General features: G+C 41.4%; 1 protein-coding gene across 3 annotated transcripts in view; it reads left to right on the forward strand.

Moving 5' to 3' along the window:
* Window positions 1-15,182, forward strand: part of LOC119655243 (acyl-CoA:lysophosphatidylglycerol acyltransferase 1-like) — a 30,520-nt gene extending 15,338 nt beyond the window's left edge. For all 3 annotated transcript variants that reach the window (XM_038061029.1, XM_038061030.1, XM_038061031.1), the window contains exons 3-6: window positions 4,951-5,159; window positions 5,221-5,435; window positions 14,346-14,777; window positions 14,844-15,182. In XM_038061029.1, the coding sequence (XP_037916957.1) occupies window positions 4,951-5,159; window positions 5,221-5,435; window positions 14,346-14,777; window positions 14,844-15,098 (1,111 nt within the window). In that variant the 3' untranslated portion in view covers window positions 15,099-15,182. The remainder of the gene's footprint in view (window positions 1-4,950; window positions 5,160-5,220; window positions 5,436-14,345; window positions 14,778-14,843) is intronic.
* The last annotated feature ends 7,478 nt before the right edge of the window (window positions 15,183-22,660 follow it).

Raw genomic sequence — 22,660 nt, forward strand, 5'->3', positions numbered from 1 at the left:
ATTGCAACAATTTAGTTCGCTTAATAACATCACTACTCTGGATCATATCATTAAAATTGCGACCATGGACCATATCATTAAAACCGAATCACGCCTGATCAAAATATAAGAGATAGAAGTTATAAAATTCTTTAGAGTGACCTGTGATCTGATACTCAATTTTAATCAAATTTTTTCCAGTGATAAGAAAGGGTACATTAAATTCACTGAGACCAATATGAAATTAAACAAAGGCTTTATTTCGAAAGACCAATTAAAGTTATCATTTCATGATAGTTCGTTGAAGTTTTAGAAAACCGGATTTCCATTGAAGAAGAGGGAGATAAAGTTAACAGCATTCAATGGATTTTCCCCAAAACGCATTTCAAATCGATTCGATGTCTGTCTGCTTATCTGTTACAGTTAAGTTGCTACGAAAGTGTAGCAGCAGAATTCAACTGAACTTTTGAATTGAAATTTTTGAACTATTAGAAATTAAAAATTATAGCATTACAAGCAATTGGGGAAGAACTCATGTTTTCATACGCCCAAGAGGGGAGATTAAAAGTGTTCTTATCTAATCCAAGAAGCTATCAGTAAATTTCTTTCTAAGCTTATTTAAAACCGAATAAATCTGTCCAACTTTTTTGATAGTATAGAATAGTTTTAATATAATTTATAAGAAATAATTTCATTTGATTGGGTCAACCGGGGGCATATTCCATATTTTTTCCCAATTTTACGGGTTGGTTCGAGATTTTGTGGTTTTGTACATTTGCGGAAATGATTAAAAATACAAGCAAAATGCGCAAAATGGTTATTGCGAAAAAGAGTTTTATAGTTATCCAGTGCACATTTAATGTCAGATGTCAGGGTTTCTGGCGTGAGCAAAAATCAAAAAATGAAAGCAATACAAATCTGCGTTATTTCGACAATTTTTATTCTTTTTATTTTTATTATACCGTGAAGTATAAGACGAAAATAAAACATACACACTTTCGATTATTTAAGAAATTCTTCTTTTTCTTCAGCCTTGTCCCGTTCACAAGCAGGATCGTTTCCGATTATTTAAGTAATTAATAAAAGTAATCGTTGGTACGGCAATCCAATTGGATCTGAGCCTTGAAGTGTATTAGGTACACTAGGGACCAATGTGGTCAGCATGACTCATTCACTGCCTAAATTCCCGATGCGAAAAATGTAAGATTTAAAGCAGGGTTAAATACAATGATGATGATGATGATCGTCACTCTTAAAGAGGATATGCTTCAGAAATTACTTTGCAACATTTTGAGATTTCATACTTAAGGTCAGTAGCATAAAAAATAGTTGCTTCAATGCTAAGTAGTGGTTGAATGCAAGAAACAAATTGAGGAAAGTTTTTCTTTACTGGATAAAATTATTTGTTAGAAATTACAAATACTATCTTTCTGTCCCTTGATCAGTGTGCTTTCTTTTGAGAAGAGGAGGGGTTAGCACACAGGGAAGGGATTTTCTAACAAATAATGTTAGCCTCTTCTCATCAGTCTGTTTCTTTTAGGAGAAATAGGTTAATAAAGGAAGAAATCATTTTTTCATAAGCGTGAATTGCAGGGCGAAAAACGATTTCTTAAAATCGACACTATGCATGAATGATCTTTGGGTAATCCAACATAAACATTTATCGCCGCTATGACGAATAATTGCAACTAAAATTTCTTCAAAATGACTATTCCTGTAAAATTTGTAATTTTTGACAGTCTTTTGTGCTGAAAATTGAGTTTTCTGAGGGATTCTATGAGCTAAAGGGAAAAAGAAAAAAAATCGGACTGACCCGACGGATATTCTTTCTGATTTAAATATGTCTTCCCCCGGAAATACGAAGGAATTGACAAATGTTCGGTAAACCAGAAGTTAATGTATAAAGGGTTTTATGTTTCTCTATGTGAAGAGTTTTGAGTACATGGCAGTTGCACTTGCATAATAATTTAACCCGGAGGACCTGGGGGAATTCAATGAACGATGACATCTTTCCTCAAACACCTCGACTACGCTGATGACATCTATTTGCTCTCTCACCGGGTCATGGACCTTGGTCACATGGCTCTGGATTTGGAAAGAGAGGCAAGTAGAGTTGGATTGAAGATAAACACCATCGAAACCAAGGTTCTCAATCCAAAGGGTCATCGTGCTCTTATCAGCATTAATGGACAAAGCATCGAAGGCGCCGATCAATTTATATATCTAGGAGACGTGGTTCCTACCAGCGCCGGCTCTGAATTAGATGTTGCCCGACGCATTAACAACACTAGATCCACTTTTGCTGCCCTGTCTCGAATCTGGAAATGCAGTTATATCAACACTTAGATCAAGTTGAGATTGTTCTGTGTTGCTATATGTGAGTAGCACATGGAAAGTGAACTCCACTGTTATCCAAAAGCTCCAAGCCGGGCACTCATACGCACAGTGATGGGAAGACGTAAGTGGCAGTGGATAGGTTACACTTTAAGGGATGCATGGCAACCATATGTATATGGTATATATATATATACATCCTCCAACCAGAACCTTATTCACCGGGTTTTGTGAATTTATGAATGTCAAAAATTTACAGGAAACAATGTGTTATTACTTTCACTCGAATGTGAAAATTAAACTTTACATAAAGCCTATCTATTTCAATTTTACCAATGATCAAAATATGATAATAACACCAACATTTTATGCAATTAATGGGCATATGGTATGGGTATGGTTTCTCCTATCGGCAGTAGTATTCATCCCAGGGCCGCATCTGTGGAACTTTTTTTAAGACTTGAAATGGCAGAAGAGTCCCTTTTGATTGGCTATGCAGATGATTTTGCAGCATGTTGGATGCATTGTTGGCCAGGCGGAAAGCAGACTGTGCATATTTGTGCGCCGGTTATGCGGGTAGATTACTTCTCATAGCCAATGGTTAGGTACTTTGGATTGAAGTTCGACTTGAAAATGAACTTTCCCGAGCAAATCACAGTAACAACAGACAAGGCTACAGCAAGAGTTTCGGCCTTAGATCGGCAAACGTCGGGGGTTCTATCAGCAGGAGAGCAGGAGACATCATCTCAACAGTGCACGATGCTTTTGGTGAGAAGGTGTATCGTAAGCGCTTTGCATAAGTGTAGAGACAAGGAGCTTTACGGGGGGTGTCTCCCTACCATCCTGCCTCAAAGCCGTCTGTAATGGTAATCGCGGGAGTTATAGCTGTCGCTCTCTTTGCAACATACATTGAATGAGCAGCAATTCTCTTGGGAAAACTAGTCAAGTTGTAGATGGGTTGCGCGGCTCATCGGCAACTTAGGTCTGCATTTGAACCGAAGACAGATTATTTCCCCACCTATCTTCTAAGTGGGTATTGGGGTTTTCAGTCTTATAGTGATAACCTGAGGTTTTTGTTGTTTGGAAAGGGGATGGAAAATTCAATTCTTCATGTATTCCTTGGTGACTCCGGTTCTCAGTAAACAAAGTTGTGAGAGTAGAATCCCACAAAATTTTGAAATTTTTCTTAACCCTCTGTAGGAGGATGGATAATTCTGTAGCCTATATAAGCTATGAGTGATATCGGGATCGTTTGGTTGTGAACAAAACCCGGCTTCTGAAGACGATCACCTAATCTGTATGAGTGAAGATGGTATAGTGTGGAAAGCATATAGGGACAATGTCAGGCAGAAAAAATGGTAGAAAAAGATGTGCCAGACTCTCCCTCAGATGTAGTGATGGGGTACGCCAGGATACTAGACAGCTACTAAGGATGTCGAAACAGTAACTCTGACGTAAAACCAGGAGGTATGGAGTTCCGAACTAAGATAGGCATAGATTGGACACCGATTGTTGCGGCGTTGATGAGTAATATCGGTTTTGAGGCAGTAAATCATGTCGGCTGTTTTATTATGACGCGATACAAGAATTTCTTCCTGGGAATTAGAAGTGGTAACGTATCCAGCAGTGAGCACTTAAGATACGCTTGAAGAGTTTTGTGTCAAGAAATAGTATTTGTGAGAAATTTTCCTTCACAACTCTAGAGAAAGATCATCTGCAGTTGGAGCATGTAGAATTCTTGTTGAGATTTACGACGAACACGCTCTGTTGGGAACAATGTCTAAAGATTGGTTTAGTCTCTTAAAAAAATAATGATCTTGGCTTTATAGGTAGCGGGAGCGGGGAAAGTCTGAAGATGAAGACCTGAAAAAATTTGTAGACACGCTAGTCAAACTTGCAAATCGTTAGAAGAACGTTTGTATGTATTGGGAATAATGTCAAAATACGTTGGTTGGTAATTTGAAGCCGAGACAAAGTCGAACGCCACCTTTTCTTGTGCGACTGTCTGCTTTAACGGCAGAAAGGCAGATTTTTTTGCACCGTACCTACGATCACCAAAGTTCAAAGATCTGAACATTCATAAAATGAAGTCATCAGAACATTCCATCGAAGGTCTCAACTTTTGCTTTCTAAAACTGTTCTTCGTCTTATTTTCTTTCTCTGAAGTTTATAAGTATTTTGTTCACTTTAAATGAAACAGTTTCTAAGTTCATCTCCAAAGTCATAGTCTTTTTAGGATAGCTTCAATATATAATTCGGTAACATTCAGTAGTATCAGAGTTGGATCGGATATTCAGTTTGGCATATTTTGCACTATGGCCCCTAAAAATGACTTGTTCGAGAGCATAGGCGAGTGTTCCTTTGCCGATTGTAGTCATGTGAGGCATCAGAAGAAAATGTTGGAGTAAGCGAATCAATTTCTCTTTTATCATCTACTCAAGTACAAAGTAAGAGATGCAAGGAGTTAAAGTGTTAAAATATCGGCGCCGTCTCTGTTTTTCATGACTGTCTATTATGCACATCATCTCATTAGTAAACATCCTCTTCACATTGGCTCATTTACTTTAAACTTCTTGAACAAGCACATCTCATTTGTCTATCGCTTATAAATGCTAATTATTTTTCTTCTTACTTCAGGAGGCTTATTAGGTACCCGACGGCTCTGGGTCGCATTATTATTATTATAATGAACAACATTTATTGTATTCCAACCTATGTTATATGGATGATAATATTGACACCATTAAAGTGCATAAACTCCAAGGCCTATTATAAAATCGAGGGGTTGTTTTTCCATTGGCTCTTGGCCATTGTTGCATTATGGTCATACACAGCTGGCTATGACAGTAAATAAACACAAAAACGTTTTTTAAAGATCTTAATTGATTAAAAGTAATTATTTCATAGTTGTAGAAACTGGTGACGATATTTCCGAATGTAGAGATAAAAGAACACTTGTGATAGTTAACCATCAAAGTACAGCGGATGTTCCACTTTTGATGGCCAATTTTAATACAAAGCGAGGCGTCTTGCCAAATATTATGTGGATTATGGACAGACTTTTCAAATATACTAACTTTGGAATTGTTAGCATGATTCATCAAGATTTTTTCATTACTTCGGTAAGTTGGAATTTTCTGTTTTTTAATCTTGTCCTATAGTTAAGATACCACAAATATTTTGTTTGAAGACCCGGCTATTAACTATACGAATGGATTTCCAAATGAACAATATTATGAGCTAACAAGTACCAAAATCCGCAAACTACTAATTAAATTTTAAAAGCATAAGCGACATTTTAAGGCCCACATTTAAATTAGCATACTACCTAAAAAAGACAACCTGCTAATATTCCTCATCTCTGCACCACTTTATAATAAATTTGTTTGGGTGATTATGTTTGTAATGACCAATCTTCGGAGGATATGAATGAATATTAAATATATAAGGAGGGAGGGAGGAATATTAAAATTTATAATTGCAAATGGGTTCACAACACCATGGGGAAAAGTTATGGGCGCCATAATGGGCTATGTTAGATTTTAAAGGCCCGGAAAATCTTTGTTTCAGTATTTGAACGGGACAATAATAAAATCCTTTTCTCTGTTTTCGTTTTTGGAATTCTATTGCAGTAAAGCAAAAAGTGAAATTGGTTTACATTTGCAGCTAAGCCGACTACCTTTTGAATAAAATATCTATAAAGCAACGTACAAAAAGAAATACCTCAATACGTCCTTAGTAAAAAATAGTCCAGATTATTCTTCCTTTAAAAAGCAAAGGTCATTTATTAATAAAATCATTTATAATAATGATCAATGATGCAACAGTCAATTTGAATCTAGTCCTTGAAGCGTTTTAAGGCACTTCATTTTGAGATCTTACCTGTACACATATGATTACGCAATGCTGTTCATGCGGTGTTTATTATCAAGTAATCATTCATAGTTCAGTCGATTGATATCCGATATAAAACCTATGACACAAAATTATTTAGTTTTGTGGAAGCTAGAATGTTTGAATAGTCGATGAATCTGAAAATGGATTCTGCATAAAATATAGTCTCGTTGATGTGTGTGGATATCAGTTCCGGTATCGCTTTCGTGGATAGAGCGTTCTGGTGAGAGTTCACAATTCTGTGAGCCAAATTGCGCTGCCTCCTTGGTATGTTTGAAACTTTAATTTGGTGTTTCGGTCAAGTTGATTGTCTGTTTCATCATTGATCGACCATCAATTCATCAATTCATATAAATTATATATTTTGTTGTCATTCGTGTGTTCCAGAATTATTTTAAGATGTTTCTCAATGTAAGGTCTTTTGATGAAGAAGACAATATGTTGCATCACAACGAATAAATCGTCCAATTGTTCATTCTTAATATCCTGTTTGATATTGCAATTCTATATGGGGTAGGCAGGAAGGTACGAGTAGGCCAATTAATATTGTGATGTTATGGATGTGTCTGGATAACACAAACTCCTAAGACTCGTCCACCCAGAAATCTTTTTGCGATCTCCAAATAATTGCCTACCGAGTGTCCACAGCCTGGCTCTACATAGAGCCGAGCAATCGCAAAGGAAGTTTCTGAGGGATTATCCCTTCTCTTCGTAAAGTAGAAAAAGAAATACTTGGACAATACGAATCGTAGAGCATGTCGAGTCTGGCGGCATGATCTCCTATAGGTGAGTGCTCTATGCAAACCGGCATATCCTGTTCACATTTGCAGGTGTCTGGTCCAAAACCCTCGCAATCGAGTCTTAGGAGGAAGGCTAAATCCTAATTGCCTTGCCACAGGTGGTGACTCTTCGTCATCTGAAGTCAGCCGCTGTTAAGTAGTGCGATTAAATTGTTCCCTTCACATTCGTCAGCGGGACCGCGACTGTTACCACAGAGGAGCTGTCATGAGGAGATCCCCGCCTGGCCAGTCCGCCGGCCGCTCATTTTGCTCTATGTGCCTCTACGTGCCGCCCAGTTTGTTCAGCGCGTTTTTGCCCTCTTCCAGCTCGAAAGATGTCACTACTGAGTATAAAGCCTTATGGCCGCCAGGCTGTCTGTCAGAATGACTTTGTTACGCTTGGGGCACGAATCATACTCAGCTATCGACGGGCTTCTAGTATCGCCTGGTGAATCCTGTAAGTCCATACGATTAGGCTACACTGCGTGTATCCGACAAAATTGACGTATCGACATCGCAGACCATCTTAGATCCGTCGACGAAAAATACTGGTATAACTTTTTATCATGTCGCCGGTCATGCACACTGTCTAGCACCAGTTACCACACAATAGCACCGTTAGGAAGGGACGAACTGCGGCTGCATACATTTGGAAATCCATCCTCAGTCGAAGACTCCATTTCCTTATAAAGATCCTCTTGCAGACGTAGAAGACTATGCAGGGCCTCTTAACTTTTTCAGGGCTATGTTTACTCTCGAATTTAACTTAGTATCCAGAATCACATCCAGATACTTTAGATTGAAGGACAGTGCTACGCTTTGCCCATTTATCCACCGGAGGTATAATTCAGATACAATTGTCTTAGTGACAATTTCTTCCGCCTGATTTAAGGACGACACTTATAAACACTTTTAACTTTTTAGAAAAAAATACAAACATTTTCCGAAGATTTCGACCACTTCAAGTTGTTTGGATTCCTTGTATAAATTGCTCTGGTTGTTTTATAAGCAATTTGTTGTTGAAAATCAGTAGAGAGTAAGTGGTCTGAAGTCGCCGGTTTCATTTTTGCGATTCTACCCAATCTCTATCTATATTACATTTTTTGACACCATTGCTAATTCCCTGCCTTAAATGTTTTATTGTCCTATAATATTTTTCATTGATTTATTCTCTTTATCGCTCTTATTTGCTTGCCATTTATTTAAAGAGGGTAAATGCTTCGGCACATGGAATGAGGGTGGCAAGTGTATCGTTGATTTTGCTGGCACATAGTGCATTAAACTGTTAAAGAAACATGGCATTGAGCCAAAAAGATGATCCATAAAGCGGCTTAGGCGACTTTCGGGGACAAAGCGCTTAGCAACAGTGATACTGGAATGACGAAGTCCAAACGGAGGTCAGTGGGAGAAAGCGCCTCTATGACAAGTATTGAGAATGGCAATCATGAGACGAAAGCTTTACGATTAACAGGATACTTGTGGTGGCAAGTGAGATCTGTGTTGATTATTCAAAAGATGACACCAACGCTGTGTCAATGATATCTTGCTTATTAACCGGCCAGCTTCGACGGAGAAATATTTGCCACAGAGATTAACAAGAACAATTTTACGCTATAGAAACGACAGTAATCGAATAGGCAATCAGACGAATGAATCCGGCAAAAGCAAAAAGACTTGAAGATTTGCAACTTAGCTCTGGAAACCAGATAGCTATATATGTATTACAATGAAGCTGCTAAATTCCTGAGTACTTGAACATTAGTTTCCGGTTTCTTCCTTTAAAAAGAAGCTGACTTCAAGCAACTTGTCCGAATTTGGAATGATCATCACAAGAAAATGGAATTTCTCATAACCGAGTCTCCATGAGACCGGTTCAATCACCGCTTAGAATCACGCTTGAAGTATCACAGATAGGCGATGTCAGTCAATGAAAAACTGTGCCATGAAATTACTTCATATGTACCAACTGTTCAAATAGTTATTCGCGTAATCGATGCACCAAGGAGCGCTTTAGATTCAAAATCTATTGTAGAATTATTCATCCTGTAATCTTCAAAGGTCTCGAGTGTTTGGTATCCACTGAAGATAACGATTGCCTTGCGGTTATATAGACGAAGCTGTATCATCGCGTCCAAAAATCCGTCATCAATTAATTGTGAGAGCGCCTCCGATGGTACGGTCATGCCATACGCGTTGCTGATAAAGTGCTTCCTGAATTGTCCGGAATATTCAAGCCGATGGAAACCGAACAAAAGGTCACCCGGAGCAGTGGAAACTTGAAGGGCTATACAATGATTTAAAAATCTTCTTAAGTGGTGAACTCGAAATAGACCAGTCAATCCCGCTATCGATCAGAACAAAGGTTAAAGAAGAAAATATAGAGTATGATATGTTATGTAGGTGAAGCTTGTGACTCTGTAAATGCATTAGTTAAACTCTAATTTCTAAACTCATCGGACTTTTGTTTCCTCCCGTTTATTCTCACCTAAAACTTTTTCAATCAAGTATATTCGATCGGTTGCTTGCTTCTTCAATTCCTTCTGCTCTCCTTCTCGTCTTTCGTGGAAATCATTAAAGTCTCTTTAGTATTTTGGTTATTCCTAGTCTTCCGTTCTTTATTTTGTCTATCTGCGTATGTAGTGTTTACATTACTTTAATTAATGGTAAATAATTGTCCCAGTGACGAATCTATTATTCATAAACGTCGTTGAATATTGTTCGATGATATAATGGCTGAAAGGAACAGAGAAATACCTCTTATTTTCGCTCTTAACCGACAAACACATTCGGTCAAATTTTGTCTTTTTTTAAAAAAAGTGTAAGACACTGCTCAGGTTATCCCAGTTTATGGGATTTTTACCCAATAAAACCACAGACTTGTCTCCATGGTTTCTCTCCAGGCTCTCTCCGATGTCGTGGATCAACATGTGGGTCGAACAACCCTTTTTGTATGGTCCCATCGCTATCTGTCTGTTAATCTATCCCATGAAGTTTTTTCAGAAACGGGTGTAACTATTGGCACGAAATTTGATGGGAAGATTGGAACTGTGGAGACTCACGCATTCAATGAGCGATATGCATGCAGAGGAGAGGCGTAGACTTCTTTTCATCAAATATAAGCATGTCTCCATTATTGTTGTATAGTAAAAACGCCCACGATCCTTCTTCCTGCTCAACCGCACTGAAGGGTGAACAATCTAAAGGTGGGCTGAAGATGGGTTGAACATCCAGAGGTCCACATTACAGCGATGGCGCGTTTCAACGCAAAGTGCTTGCGATCATTCAAACATTTATTGCTACATTCCCGATTGTCGAAAACATTTCCAGGAGTGACGCGATGGTTTTTAACTACAGAGGCATAGATGTTAAATAAATAATAATAACCGTTGGTGTAACAATCCATATGGAATCGGGGCCTTGAAGTGTATTAGAGCACTTCATTCAAGACCGGAGCGGTACATTACAGTAACACTTTAGGAGGCAATGTGGTCAGCACTGCGCTCGTCCGATATTATTACCCTGATTTGACTCAGGTACTCATTCACAGCTGAGTATCCGGCGTCAAAACACGATACAAATCCCACTGCCACCAGTGAGATGTGTTTATGTCTTGCTGTCTAACGGTATGGCTACATTGATTATGAAACATGCACGTTTTTCTTTTAGAAGCAGAAGTACCATAGATCGGGTCTATTGTGGTCAACACTGTGGTCGGTAGCAATAGTGTGACCCCACGGTAGTTTGATTCAATCATTTTCCAAGATTGTCTGCGGTGTATGCTTATAATATGGGTGGTAGTTTGTTACTATGCTATACTTCACCGCTTCGTTTTAATGGAAAATCTTGCAGACGCAGCTATGTTATGACGGCGGGTGTGCTCGACACTGCTCAACATCCTGTACGCAGATGTCAATCGCTGGATACTCTCCTCTTTACAGTTGCATTACCTAAAATTGTTGGTAATTGCAGAGTCATTAAGGATGTACCGTTCAAGGCCTCCTTATAAATTGGTATTAAGTTTCCCCCGACTATTGGGTTCATGGAGTGCCTTACAGGTTGAGTATCTGAATTGCTTTCTTGGTCAATTTTAGTTTGTTGAGGACTGTACACCGGAATGAAATAAAATTTCTTGGAAAACTTGTAGCTTAAGGGGGTCATCCCGTGTGTCGGATCCGCGAAATTGAATTTGTTTTGGCATCAATTGTATTTAGATATAGTGTAGAATATATGGGGAAAGCGATTTTTTGATATTCGGAGTCGTTCGGAAATTATAAAACACAAAAATTCACAAAGAAAAGTTTAACACGTCACCAAAAATTTAGCTTTCTAATAATAATATTTTTTGATAATCCTAGTTTGCGGACTGTAGTTCAGTCTTTACATTAAAATACCGTTTACTTTTTTTATTTAAGATTATCGCAGCGTCTTCTAGCGTGGCAGCAGAAAAACACCTTTTTTTGGAGATGGGTGTATAAATTGCTCCGTAATTCAATAAGGAACTATGCGATCGGGCTGGGAAAATTATCTTTATCCGGTTCTTCATAAAAATTTTTTAAAAAAAGCTAAGAAAAACGGCTTTCACACGGGATGATCCCCTTAATAAGTAGGACAACTTGATTATTATTCACCATCACTCAATACTGACTGAAAACATTCTGTTCCCGAACACAACTTAGTCCCGGGAAACGGGTTATAAAAGCGCCATTGAGTCGATGTCTATACCCTGCGTGGATTCTGTTCCAAATCGTTGCCACGGTAATAGGCGTGGACGATGAAGTCGTTTAGTTCGTTCGTTCAAATTACACGGTCTTCCAGGGAAGAGCCACTCTGACGTTGTTGGGCGACTTGGGTGCCGTCTCCGTGTGGTTGAGGTCCCATTCACAGAATTTAAGTTTTTGTCGGCAATTGCTTTCCACGATTAATGAGGAAATAGTCAGTCTTGCAATAGAACTCCAATGTTGCAATGCCCCACGGTTACCTCCAAAAGGAGGGAAGATGTTTGTAACGTTACTGCCATTCATTTGATAGGCGCTCCTCCCTAGTTATTCAATATGCTGAAAAATGTGATTGTAGAGGCGTTTAGTGTAGGGCAACTCGTCGGATGTTGGCTTACCGCTGAATTGGAAGTAAGTGGTAACTAGGTACAGGTCTGTTCTCTTTTGTAAATTTGCAAACGTAATATGGTTTCGAATTCGTACGAGCTTACATTGCTTAGTTCGGTGCCTATGCTTGCTTAAGCTTTGTTGATGGATTGGCAAAGCGCATCGATTGGGGAGGAGATTTTCTTTTTCTTTTTTTTGTGCAACAAAACAAAATACCAGTGTCGCATTTCCAAATTAAAAAGACTGCTGTTTAAAACAATGTCACCGCGCTGCTCAAGAATCCCTCTTCAATCTTCTTTAGGAGAACGAAGTCAGCTCACTTCTTCACCTAGAAGTAGTCTGGTGACCCAAACTTTTCAACCTTGTGTAGGATTGAAAATGTTTTTACCCTTTGGGATGCTGAGTTAAGCTGTAGTTAGTTTCACTAATTGGTAAGAACCGTATGACCAGCGACACTGTCGATTCTGAGATAATACAGTATGTGGACGTTAACCGAAAAGTTATTGACCCCTACTCTTGCGCTGGGTGTTTGCGGTACATTCCTTTACTGAGAACCCCTCTGCACATTTTTCAAAGCAGTATGGATTGCATTTTGCTCATTATGCTTGAGAGAGTAGAACATAAAAATTTTTTACTGTTCTTTATATATGTTTGAAGGGCATCATTTTGGAATGGACGGAAAAAAAGGTATGACTATTTTTTTAAGATATAGGCAAAAATACCTAAACTTCCGAATCACTTATCGCTAATTTATTTATTAGGGGCAAGTGTTAAGCAAAATAGTTCGCTATTTTAATACTTTTTGTGCAGTGCTTCCTTTTTATAATATTCGATTAATCTTCGTCGAAAACGATCGCATAGTTTGAAGATGTCGTCCGCACTAATACTATTTAACTCATTTTGTGCTCGTTCAACTTAAGATCGACAATTTCTTGGAATAGGCTTCTGAAGCAGTTTCCTTTAATTTAGCCCGCAAATTTAGGGTTTAGATCAAATGAGTTTTCAGGCTAACCTTTCCAAGTCGAAGGAAAATACTGGTTGGCCTTCTGAATGCTGGCTTTCGCGTTGTGATGAGCTTTCTTTTGTATAAATATTGTGAATTGCTGTCGGATTTTGGTGCACTGTCCAAAGATTGATAAAATCCGAGTTCGATAAGATTCGCCGTTACCAGTGCAATTTTCGTCTGTAATGATAAGCTCAGATTTTGCATATAAATTGACGCCTGCGGCAACTTTAAGCCTTGTTTAGGCCGTCGTATATCCCACAGGGGGCGAGTATCAACCATATAGAATAGTAACCATATATTAGGCCGTTGCACTGGCTTGACTGATTTTTGATTCGATTTACTACTATTCTGCCGATTCGATTGTGGATAGAGTTCAATAGGGGAATCGTCGGTAAAAATTATGCGAGCTCCTTGCTGCTTGCTCCTCGCATTATCTATGGTAAGGCCTTTATCAATTAGCCTTTTACACAAATTATTTCGATTCTCAGGTTTAGAGTCTTTGGCTTTACGTAAGCATGTTTTCTCCATTCTCGGCTTCTGATATAATCAGTCAGTTCTTCCGCTAACTTTTTTGCCATCACCTTGAAATTTTGGGGATTGATTCAAAATTTTTGTCAGAAATGACAGTGGTAATATTCTCTTTGATTCGGGCGTTCATCTTTTCTGTCATTGTTACGTCCCGTGTAACAACTAAGGTGACACTAGACCGCACTAGACATGACATTTTGGACATTTCGATTTGAAGCTTTATAGGAGTAAAAGGCATTTTAGACATCTGGGTCGAGAGTAGAATAGAAATATCACAAATCTCATCTCCTTCATTCCTTTTTCTTTCCAATCTATGAGTAGAACACGGGTTTAAGTTAGTCCCTCAGTGTACACAACTGTTCTTCTGACATGCAAAAGTGTTTTTTCAACGCGTTAAGCGCATCTTTCCATCTTGCAGAAGTGTTTAAAAAAGAGCACCACACGTCAAGTGTAGCGGTTCAGCTTGAGCATGTGCACGTTAGCTTGATCCCGGATCGTTACTTTCTAGAACAATACTAACAACTCAGCAACAAAGCTCCGATAGCAAGTGTTGTGCCCGTTAACTTTCTGTGTTTGCTCTGTCTAATTTTTAATATAAAGTCTTGCTTCAACTTAATTGAAATTGTGAGGCGAATGCAACAAATAGAATGAGTAAAGCTATCTATTTACAAGTCTCTTTCTTGGCAATAAAATTGATTTATTTAATTTCTTTTTGTATTTCAGGGCAAGCAGCATCGTGATTCGTCCATTCGGGCTTTGAGGGAGCATATACAATATACTTACTTCGAAAGCACAAAGAAATGGATTGTGCTATTTCCAGAAGGTGGATTCTTGCGAAAGCGCAAAGAAGTTAGCAGAAATTTTGCGTTAAAAAATAATCTGCCGCTTTTAGAATACGTTACAATACCCCGCGTAGGAGCATTTCAAGCAATATTTGAAACAATGCGTTCAAAAGATTCAAATTACTCGCAAAATACAGTACAGTCAAATAATGTATCTTTAAATAAGAATATAGAGCAAGCGCTGTTAGAATATGTGCTCGATATAACAGTTGCTTATCCCGATCAAAATCCGTTGGATCTTTCAAATATTGTACATGGCCTTAGGAGACCCTGCACAACGTATATGTTTTATCGCCTTTATAAAGCTGAGAGTGTAAGCATTATATTTTCAAATCCAATATGGGACAGCAGTTAATTTGTATCTGTTACTTCTTTTCAGGTACCTAGAGAAGAAAATGCTATGAAACAATGGCTTTATGATCGTTTCATAGAGAAAAATGGGTTGTTGGAAAATTTTTATAAGTTAGGAACTTTCATCCCAAATGAACCACTGCATGAACATTTGATTCAACAAGATGTACTTCGTTTTGTGTTAATAAATGTCTTCTTTATAATTTCAACATATTTTCACATGAAATTAATATACAAATTTTACGCGCAATGTGTTTATTACGTACACCAAGTGACTTCGTAATACAGGACAATTTCAATAGCAGATTTAATCTGATAGGTAAATAACCATTTTATAATAAATCAATAAATGTCAAACATTCAAAGATGAGAGAGTTTTGTTGCTATTTGTGTAGTTTTATATGAATCTGGTAGTTCAGGTTCGCCTTGCAAGCGGAAGATGACTAGCGCTGCTATAGTTGAGAGAACTAAGCTATTCGCCCACAGGCTGGTGTATTTGCATCACGTTTTTTTGTTTTCCGCCGGAAAATCATATTGAATTTGAAGTGGTAGTGGTATTTGTACAAAATCTTACTAGAAAGGGGGTAATGCTGCTAAGGCGAGTTTGACCATTTTTAAACTCAAATCGTCTGTCCGGAAATCCTCGCATTCAAATCGGAATAGCTCCAGACCTTTCTAATCGATTGCAAATCAACTTTTTTCATTAACTTTAGCAGAGTTTTCTGTACATATTTAATTATGTTGAAGTTTTATATTTTGAAGGTTGAATTCAAGTTTTTTTAGAGGTACAAACATTTTGGGTGCATCTTTCTAAAAAAACTGGAACTCCGACTTTTGAAATCTTTTTTCGCTATTGGTTACTCGCTAATTCTAACTTCTTATAATTTATAATTTCCAAACGTTTTTAATGCAAAAATGAAGGTCGGTGAGTACATTTCCAAAGAATTTCGTATCAGATTAATTATGGATATGTATATATTTATTGAAAGATTTTTTTCAGAGAATAAATAAAAAACATTGGGTTTAATGAGCATTTAAATTAAGTCCCGCTGTATCGTTTTTAAGGTTTTGTGTAAACACAAAACGATTGACACCAAATTTGGTAGAAACGTGGGAACTCTGAACGCTCACGCATATAGTAAGTTACATCCTTTTACGTCGAATTTAAGGGGGGTCCCCATACATGCAAAAGGGGGGTGTAATTTTTTTTCATCAAATATAGTCATGTGGAGTATCGAATTGAAGGTCTCGGTTAGTACTTAAATTAAAGGTTTGGGTTAGTACTTTCCGGTGGGAGTGCGGTTGGTTGAAAGTGATCATTTCTTTAACGAATCCATTCTCAGAAATTACTTAACTGAAAAATCTGAACAAAATCAAGAGGCTGCCTAGGCTCCGAAATGCCCTCCAAACCGATACCTGTTCAAAGAAAGTTAATAATAGAACATTACTATAATTTTAAATAATTGGCGGGAACACCCCCCTTAAATTCATCCTAGAATCACGAAATTTTGCAGCAATGTAGGCTACAACATAGAGCATGATCCTATCAAAAATCGCACTATTACTGACAAAGTTATAATAGGTCAAAGCTGTCACTCTTCTGCAAATTCAAGGCTTTGGATGTCAAAATCACTTGAAAGTGGATATTTTCACATAATATATGGATATATTACGTGCTACATACCAATGGGACAAATGCGCACTCAAATCCCTTTATAAAAGAAATACACAAAACCTTTCATACCTGAAGCGTTTAGCTACCTGTTTCCCGACTTGTTAATTTTCATAACGGCCCACTGCAACTTTTTTCGTGCCTGTTTATATTCGAGGTACCGTTGTTCATACTCGTTGATTCCCCCTTCTGGACTTCAAGCGTTCCGTACGACACTTCGCTATTTCAGCGTTCCACCAGTAGTTATGATTGCGCCTCCGAGAGTGTGCACGTCTTGGCATGCTAACATGCTCGATATATCTGTAAACTCGGCAATAACTCCAGAAATCTATCCTCATCAAGTACAATCAATAGTAATATATATCGCTTGGTGGTCGCTATGCATGTATTTTTCGCTAACATGCCAGTGTAGTAGCTTGCTAGCGACAATCTATAGTGAGATATAGTGTGATTAATTGTTGGACCTTATCTCACAATCCTTGGAACCAGTTTATGGGCCCAGATGGCACGTTAAGTTAAAGCAAAGTGCAAGTTGTTTTTTTTTAACAAAATGCCGAGGCAAACGGTAACTCGTGTCTAAATGTTAAGCAAAGACAATTTTGATACGTTGTCCATATGAAACATTTACTTATAAAAAATCATAAGTGGAACTATGTAAGTCATCATCATCATCATCATCAACGGCGCAACAACCGGTATCCGGTCTAGGCCTGCCTTAATAAGTAACTCCAGACATCCCGGTTTTGCGCCGAGGTCCACCAATTCGATATCCCTAAAAGCTGTCTGGCGTCCTGACCTACGCCATCGCTCCATCTTAGGCAGGGTCTGCCTCGTCTTCTTTTTCTACCATAGATATTGCCCTTATAGACTTTCCGGGTGGAATCATCCTCATCCATACGGATTAAGTGACCCGCCCACCGTAACCTATTGAGCCGGATTTTATCCACAATTTATTTTATCATTATGTAGGCTACGGAATCGTCCATCCTCATGTAGGGGGCCAAAAATTCTTCGGAGGATTCTTCTCTCGAACGCGGCCAAGAGTTCACAATTTTTCTTGCTAAGAATCCAAGTTTCCGAGGAATACATGAGGACTGGCAAGATCATAGTCTTGTACAGTAAGAGCTTTGACCCTATTGTGAGACGTTTCGAGCGGAACAGTCTTTGTAAGCTGAAATAGGCTCTGTTGGCTGACAACAACCGTGCGCGGATTTCATCATCGTAGTTGTTATCGGTTGTGATTTTCGACCCTAGATAGGAGAAATTGTCAATCTATGCAAGTGGCGGAGAATAATGTAAACGCGGATGCTATAATAGAATGGGACCCATACCTATGCCGGGCACACTTCTGGGAATTTCTGCACTTGAACTAAAACAGATGAAAGAAGGGGTAACGTCAGCAAAATGTTGGCAAAAATTTAAAGTTGTGTACCAACCAAAGGCCTGCAAGAAAAGTTAACCTGCTGAAATAAATGGTGTTTGAAAGCATGAACAAGGTCGACGATGCTCGCCACTATCCTCGAAGAATTATCGACTTTGTGATACGGAAATGCCGATCTACTGTCGACATTCTTAGTCTACCGACAAGCGTCGACAATTCCCCTATCGTTGGAGGGGAGTTCGTATTCTACGGCGAATTCAAGAATTTCGAAACTAAGGTCGATAAGCAACGGTTAACGGTTTATTTGACTACCTATTGAAGAGTTTCGGGATTAGGCGTCGACTGACGATCCCCAACAACCCGGAGCAGAATGGAGTAATCGAGCGAAAAATCGCATTTTAGTTGAAAACGCAGCCCTACTGTTTCATTGAATGCAGCCATACGGTTTTTGCTTGCTCAAAAGATGCGCGTACAACAAACAATTTTTTAGGTTATGATGTTTACGCCGCCGCGGTTAGGAACAGAAGAGACCGACTTATTTCCATGCGGTCTTTACTGTCCCAACCAACGGCATTTTTCCACCGCTAATTCTCCACTCCCCTGGTGCGTTCAGAAAATGAGTGAGTGGAGAGTTCCGCGCCATTTACCCGTCCGCATCCGCAACATTTGAAATAAATTTCGAATACTGCAGATCCTGCCGCGCCACATCACTCCGCCCCCAGACGAAACCTAGGGGGTTTCGGCGACGGATCCCTGAACTTCGTTCGCCGTTAATCCACAAAGCGGACACGACGCTGCCTCGGGGCGCACACGGGTTTCAGCCTGGACAAAGAGACCGCCTTTTTGTGACCACCGATCTCGAGCTGGAAGAAATGTTCTCCCCTCTCGAGAACGCGGTACGGGCCCTCATATGGAGGCTGCAGCGGCTTCCGGACGGCATCCGTCCTGATCAGCACGTGCGTGCATGTGTCCAGTTCCTTGGGCGAACAAGCAGGTATGGACGAGTGTGGAGTGGGTGGTGGCGCTTTGATGCGTCGGAGATTGTCCCTCAGCAGACGCACCAACCCCGACTCCGTGAGACCCGATCTCTTGTCGAAGACCGGATCGCTTGGGAGTCTTGGGTTCTCCCCGTATACCAGCTCCGCGGGGCTGGCAGCAAATTCCTCTCGGCGGGTTGTACGAAGGCCGAGTAGGACGAGGGGCAAGACTTGGGTCCAGGACGGGTCGTCGCGTGCCATAATGGCGGCTTTCAGCGTCCGGTGCCAACGTTCCAGCATCCCATTGGACTGCGGGTGGTATGCCGTAGTCCGCTGGCGTTTAAAACCCAGGAGTTTGCCTAACTCCGAGAAAAGAGCGGACTCAAATTGCATTCCCTGGTCAGTGATGACCACTGCAGGGACGCCAAAGCGAGGTATCCACTCTCGGCAGAGGGCTTCGGCACAAGATTGCGCCGTAATGTCTTTCAGAGGTATTGCCTCAGGCCACCGCGTGAACCTGTCGATGATTGTGAGGCAATACTTGTAGCCGTGCGAGTCTCGCAAAGGCCCTATTATGTCGAGGTGTATCGTGTGGAAACGCTTGGTAGTGCGGGGGAATGAGCCCACTTCTTTCCTTACATGCCTGGAGACTTTACACTTTTGGCATGCGATGCACTCTCTGGCCCAGGAATTGATATCCTTGTTCATGGAGGGCCAGAAGTATTTTCCGGTGACTAACCGGTTTGTTGTCCTGATGCCGGGGTGCGCCAAGTCGTGAACTGCGTGGAACACTTCCTTGCGAAATGTGGCCGGAATGTATGGCCGAGGTCCCTTTTCCGAGTCTTCGCAGCAGAGCGAGAGGTTTGAGCCGAAGATGGGCAACTCCCGAAATTTGTATTTGGGGTTGGACTTGAGGCTCTGAAGTGCTGCGTCATCCTCCTGCGCCTTGGCAATAGCCGAGAAATCGAGTGAGGCGGTGATGTTAACCTCGGAGACACGAGACAAAGCGTCAGCAACTATGTTGTCCTTGCCGGACACGTGCTGGATGTCTGACGTGAACTGGCTTATGAAGCTCAGGTGTCGAAGCTGACGAGGGGACGCTTTGTCGGGCTTTTGTTTCAAAGCAAACGTGAGAGGCTTATGGTCCGTGAACACTGTGAACGGCCTGCCTTCTAGGGAGAAACGGAAGTATTTGATGGACAGGTATGCGGCGAGCAGTTCGCGATCGTAGGTACTGTAGTTCCGTTGAGCGGGATTCAACTGTTTCGAGAAGAAGCTCAACGGCTGCCAAACTTGATCCACCTTTTGGTGAAGGGCAGCACCTACTGCGATGTCAGAGGCATCAACAAAAACGGCTAGGGGTGCATCTTGCTGAGGACTGTGTGTAGCATCAGCCAGTTGCTGTCGGGATTTATTGAACGCGCGGACAGCCTCTTCAGACCACACAATCTCTCGTGTCTTTTGTTTTGGGGCCAGACAAGTACGCGTTCAAAACGGACTGGTGATGGGCGGCCTTGGGCAGGAAACGACGGTAAAAGTTTAGCATGCCCAAGAACCTCCTCAACTCCCTCACTGTTTTTGGACGCGGGAAGCTTGTGATTGCTTGCACCTTGTCTGGGTTGGGCTGTATTCCTTCAGAGGAAATGGAGTGGCCGAGGAATCTCACCTGTTGTTGAAGGAATTTGCATTTTTCAACGTTTAGAACTAAACCGGCCTCAAGGAGACGTTGAAAAATGCACTCGAGATGGGCTAAGTGGAAGTGGACTCAGTGGAAGAAGCGACCAAAACATCATCCAGATAGACGAAACAGAAATCAAGGTTTCGCAGGACTGAGTGGATGAACCTTTGAAAGGTTTGCGCCGCATTGCACAATCCGAAAGTCATTCGGGTGAACTCGAAGAGTCCAAAGGGTGTGCATATTGCCGTCTTTGGAATGTCTTCAGGAGCTACTGGGATTTGGTGGTATGCCTTGGCTAAGTCCAAGGTCGAAAAGATGCGGCAATTCGCGAGGTGATGCGCAAAGTCGTGGATGAGTGGAATCGGATATCGGTCAGGAACAGCCTGTGCGTTTAGCCTTCTGTAATCTCCACAGGGACGCCATTCGCCATTTGGCTTAGGGACCATATGTAAAGGGGAAGACCAACAGCTGTTTGAGGGTCTGCAGATACCCTGTTGAACAAGTTGTTCAAATTCTTTCCGCGCGATAGCCAGTTTCTGAGGTGGTAGAGGACGCACCTTCGAGAAAATCGGGGAACCAGTAGTATTTATGTGGTGCTGCACATTGTGCTTCACTGGTTTCGAGAGACTACACTCGGTAGTAATCTGGCTGAACTTTTGGAGGAGTGTCCGAACACGAGAGTCGGTGATGTCTTCCAAAAGAACGGAAAGGTTATTGTCAGCGTGAGATACCATTTGGCCCGACGAATTTAGGTTGGTTGTGGGGTCTATAAGGGACTTATTTTGCAAGTCCACCAGCAACCCATAGTGACACAAGAAGTATGCGCCTAATATGGGGAAGCTGACATCCGCCAGGATGAAACGCCACGGAAACGTCCTACGCAAGCCAAGACTCACATCCACTTGCCTGTACCCGTATGTATTGATGCGGGAGGAATTTGCTGCCGCCAGTTTGAGGGGTTGTAGATATAGTCGATGATGCCGGGGTACGGGAAGAACCGAAACCTCCGCACCCGTGTCGACGAGGTAGTTGCGCCTGCTGAGGGGGTCGAAAATAGTTAGGCGACGTGGCGCTGTGCTCTGGGTGGCCGTCGCCAAGACCCCCCGCGGACCTAGTTTTTTGCGGTAGGCGCGAATTTGCAAGGTAGCGTACATCTTGTCGCTTTATCTCCGAAGTTACGATGATACCAGCAAATACCTTGGTCCGCAGGCTGTCTTGACGACCTGCTACCCGAACACCCTTTTCGTGTGGCAGACCGTGAGCGAGCTCGCGACCTGGCACTCGAACGCTGAGCGTCCAACGTCGCCCGCATCTCGGCCACGCTGGCCGTTAAAGCCGCTATCTCGCGCCGTAAGTCGCTCACCTCATCCGACTGTGGTTGAACGGCCGCTATGGTTGGGCGAACGTACACCTCCTGTACCTGGTCGGCCGTCGCTGCTAGTTCCTCCAAGGAACCGGAGACGCAGGCTAGGATCGCCTGGGTGCCCTCAGGGAGCCGACGCAGCCAGAGCGACTTGATCAGATCGTCGCCGATCTTGCTCCCACCCAATTGCCTCATTTCACGAAGCAATTGGCTGGGAGTTCGATCACCCAACGTTAAACCCGCCAGCAAGTGGTCTAATTTTGCCGACTCGCTTGCCGACAGGCGCCTGATCAACTCGCTCTTGAGCTGCGAGTACGATGCCGACTTCACTACGTCGGACACCAGAAGTATGGACTCCTCGTCCAGGCCGACCACCGCGTAGTTGAAGCGGGTCGCGTCCGATGTGATGCCGGACATTTGGAACTGCGCTTCCAAATGCACGAACCACAGCTCGGGGTTCCGCCGCCAAAACGGAGGAACGCGTACGGCGAGGGCGGTCACTTGCGGGTCCGATGGGCCTGCCGCGTCTTTGCCATCAAACGACATCTTGTTTCACGAAAAGTACGAGTTGTAATGCAGACGCGGTGAATTTAAAACGAAACGCGGTGAATTTCACTCCGACACGGCAGGCCGCACCCACAAATGCACGCTCGGACAGAGAAAATGACGACCGAAGCGGACGCTCTCCAGCGCAGACCAAAACAACACCAAAGAAATGGAGAACCCGCGATGCGAAACACCTAACGCCGTCTCTTGCAGCGATTTCAATTTTTA

The sequence above is a fragment of the Hermetia illucens genome, chromosome 4, assembly GCF_905115235.1.
Source record: "Hermetia illucens chromosome 4, iHerIll2.2.curated.20191125, whole genome shotgun sequence".
NCBI classification, from domain to species: domain Eukaryota; kingdom Metazoa; phylum Arthropoda; class Insecta; order Diptera; family Stratiomyidae; genus Hermetia; species Hermetia illucens.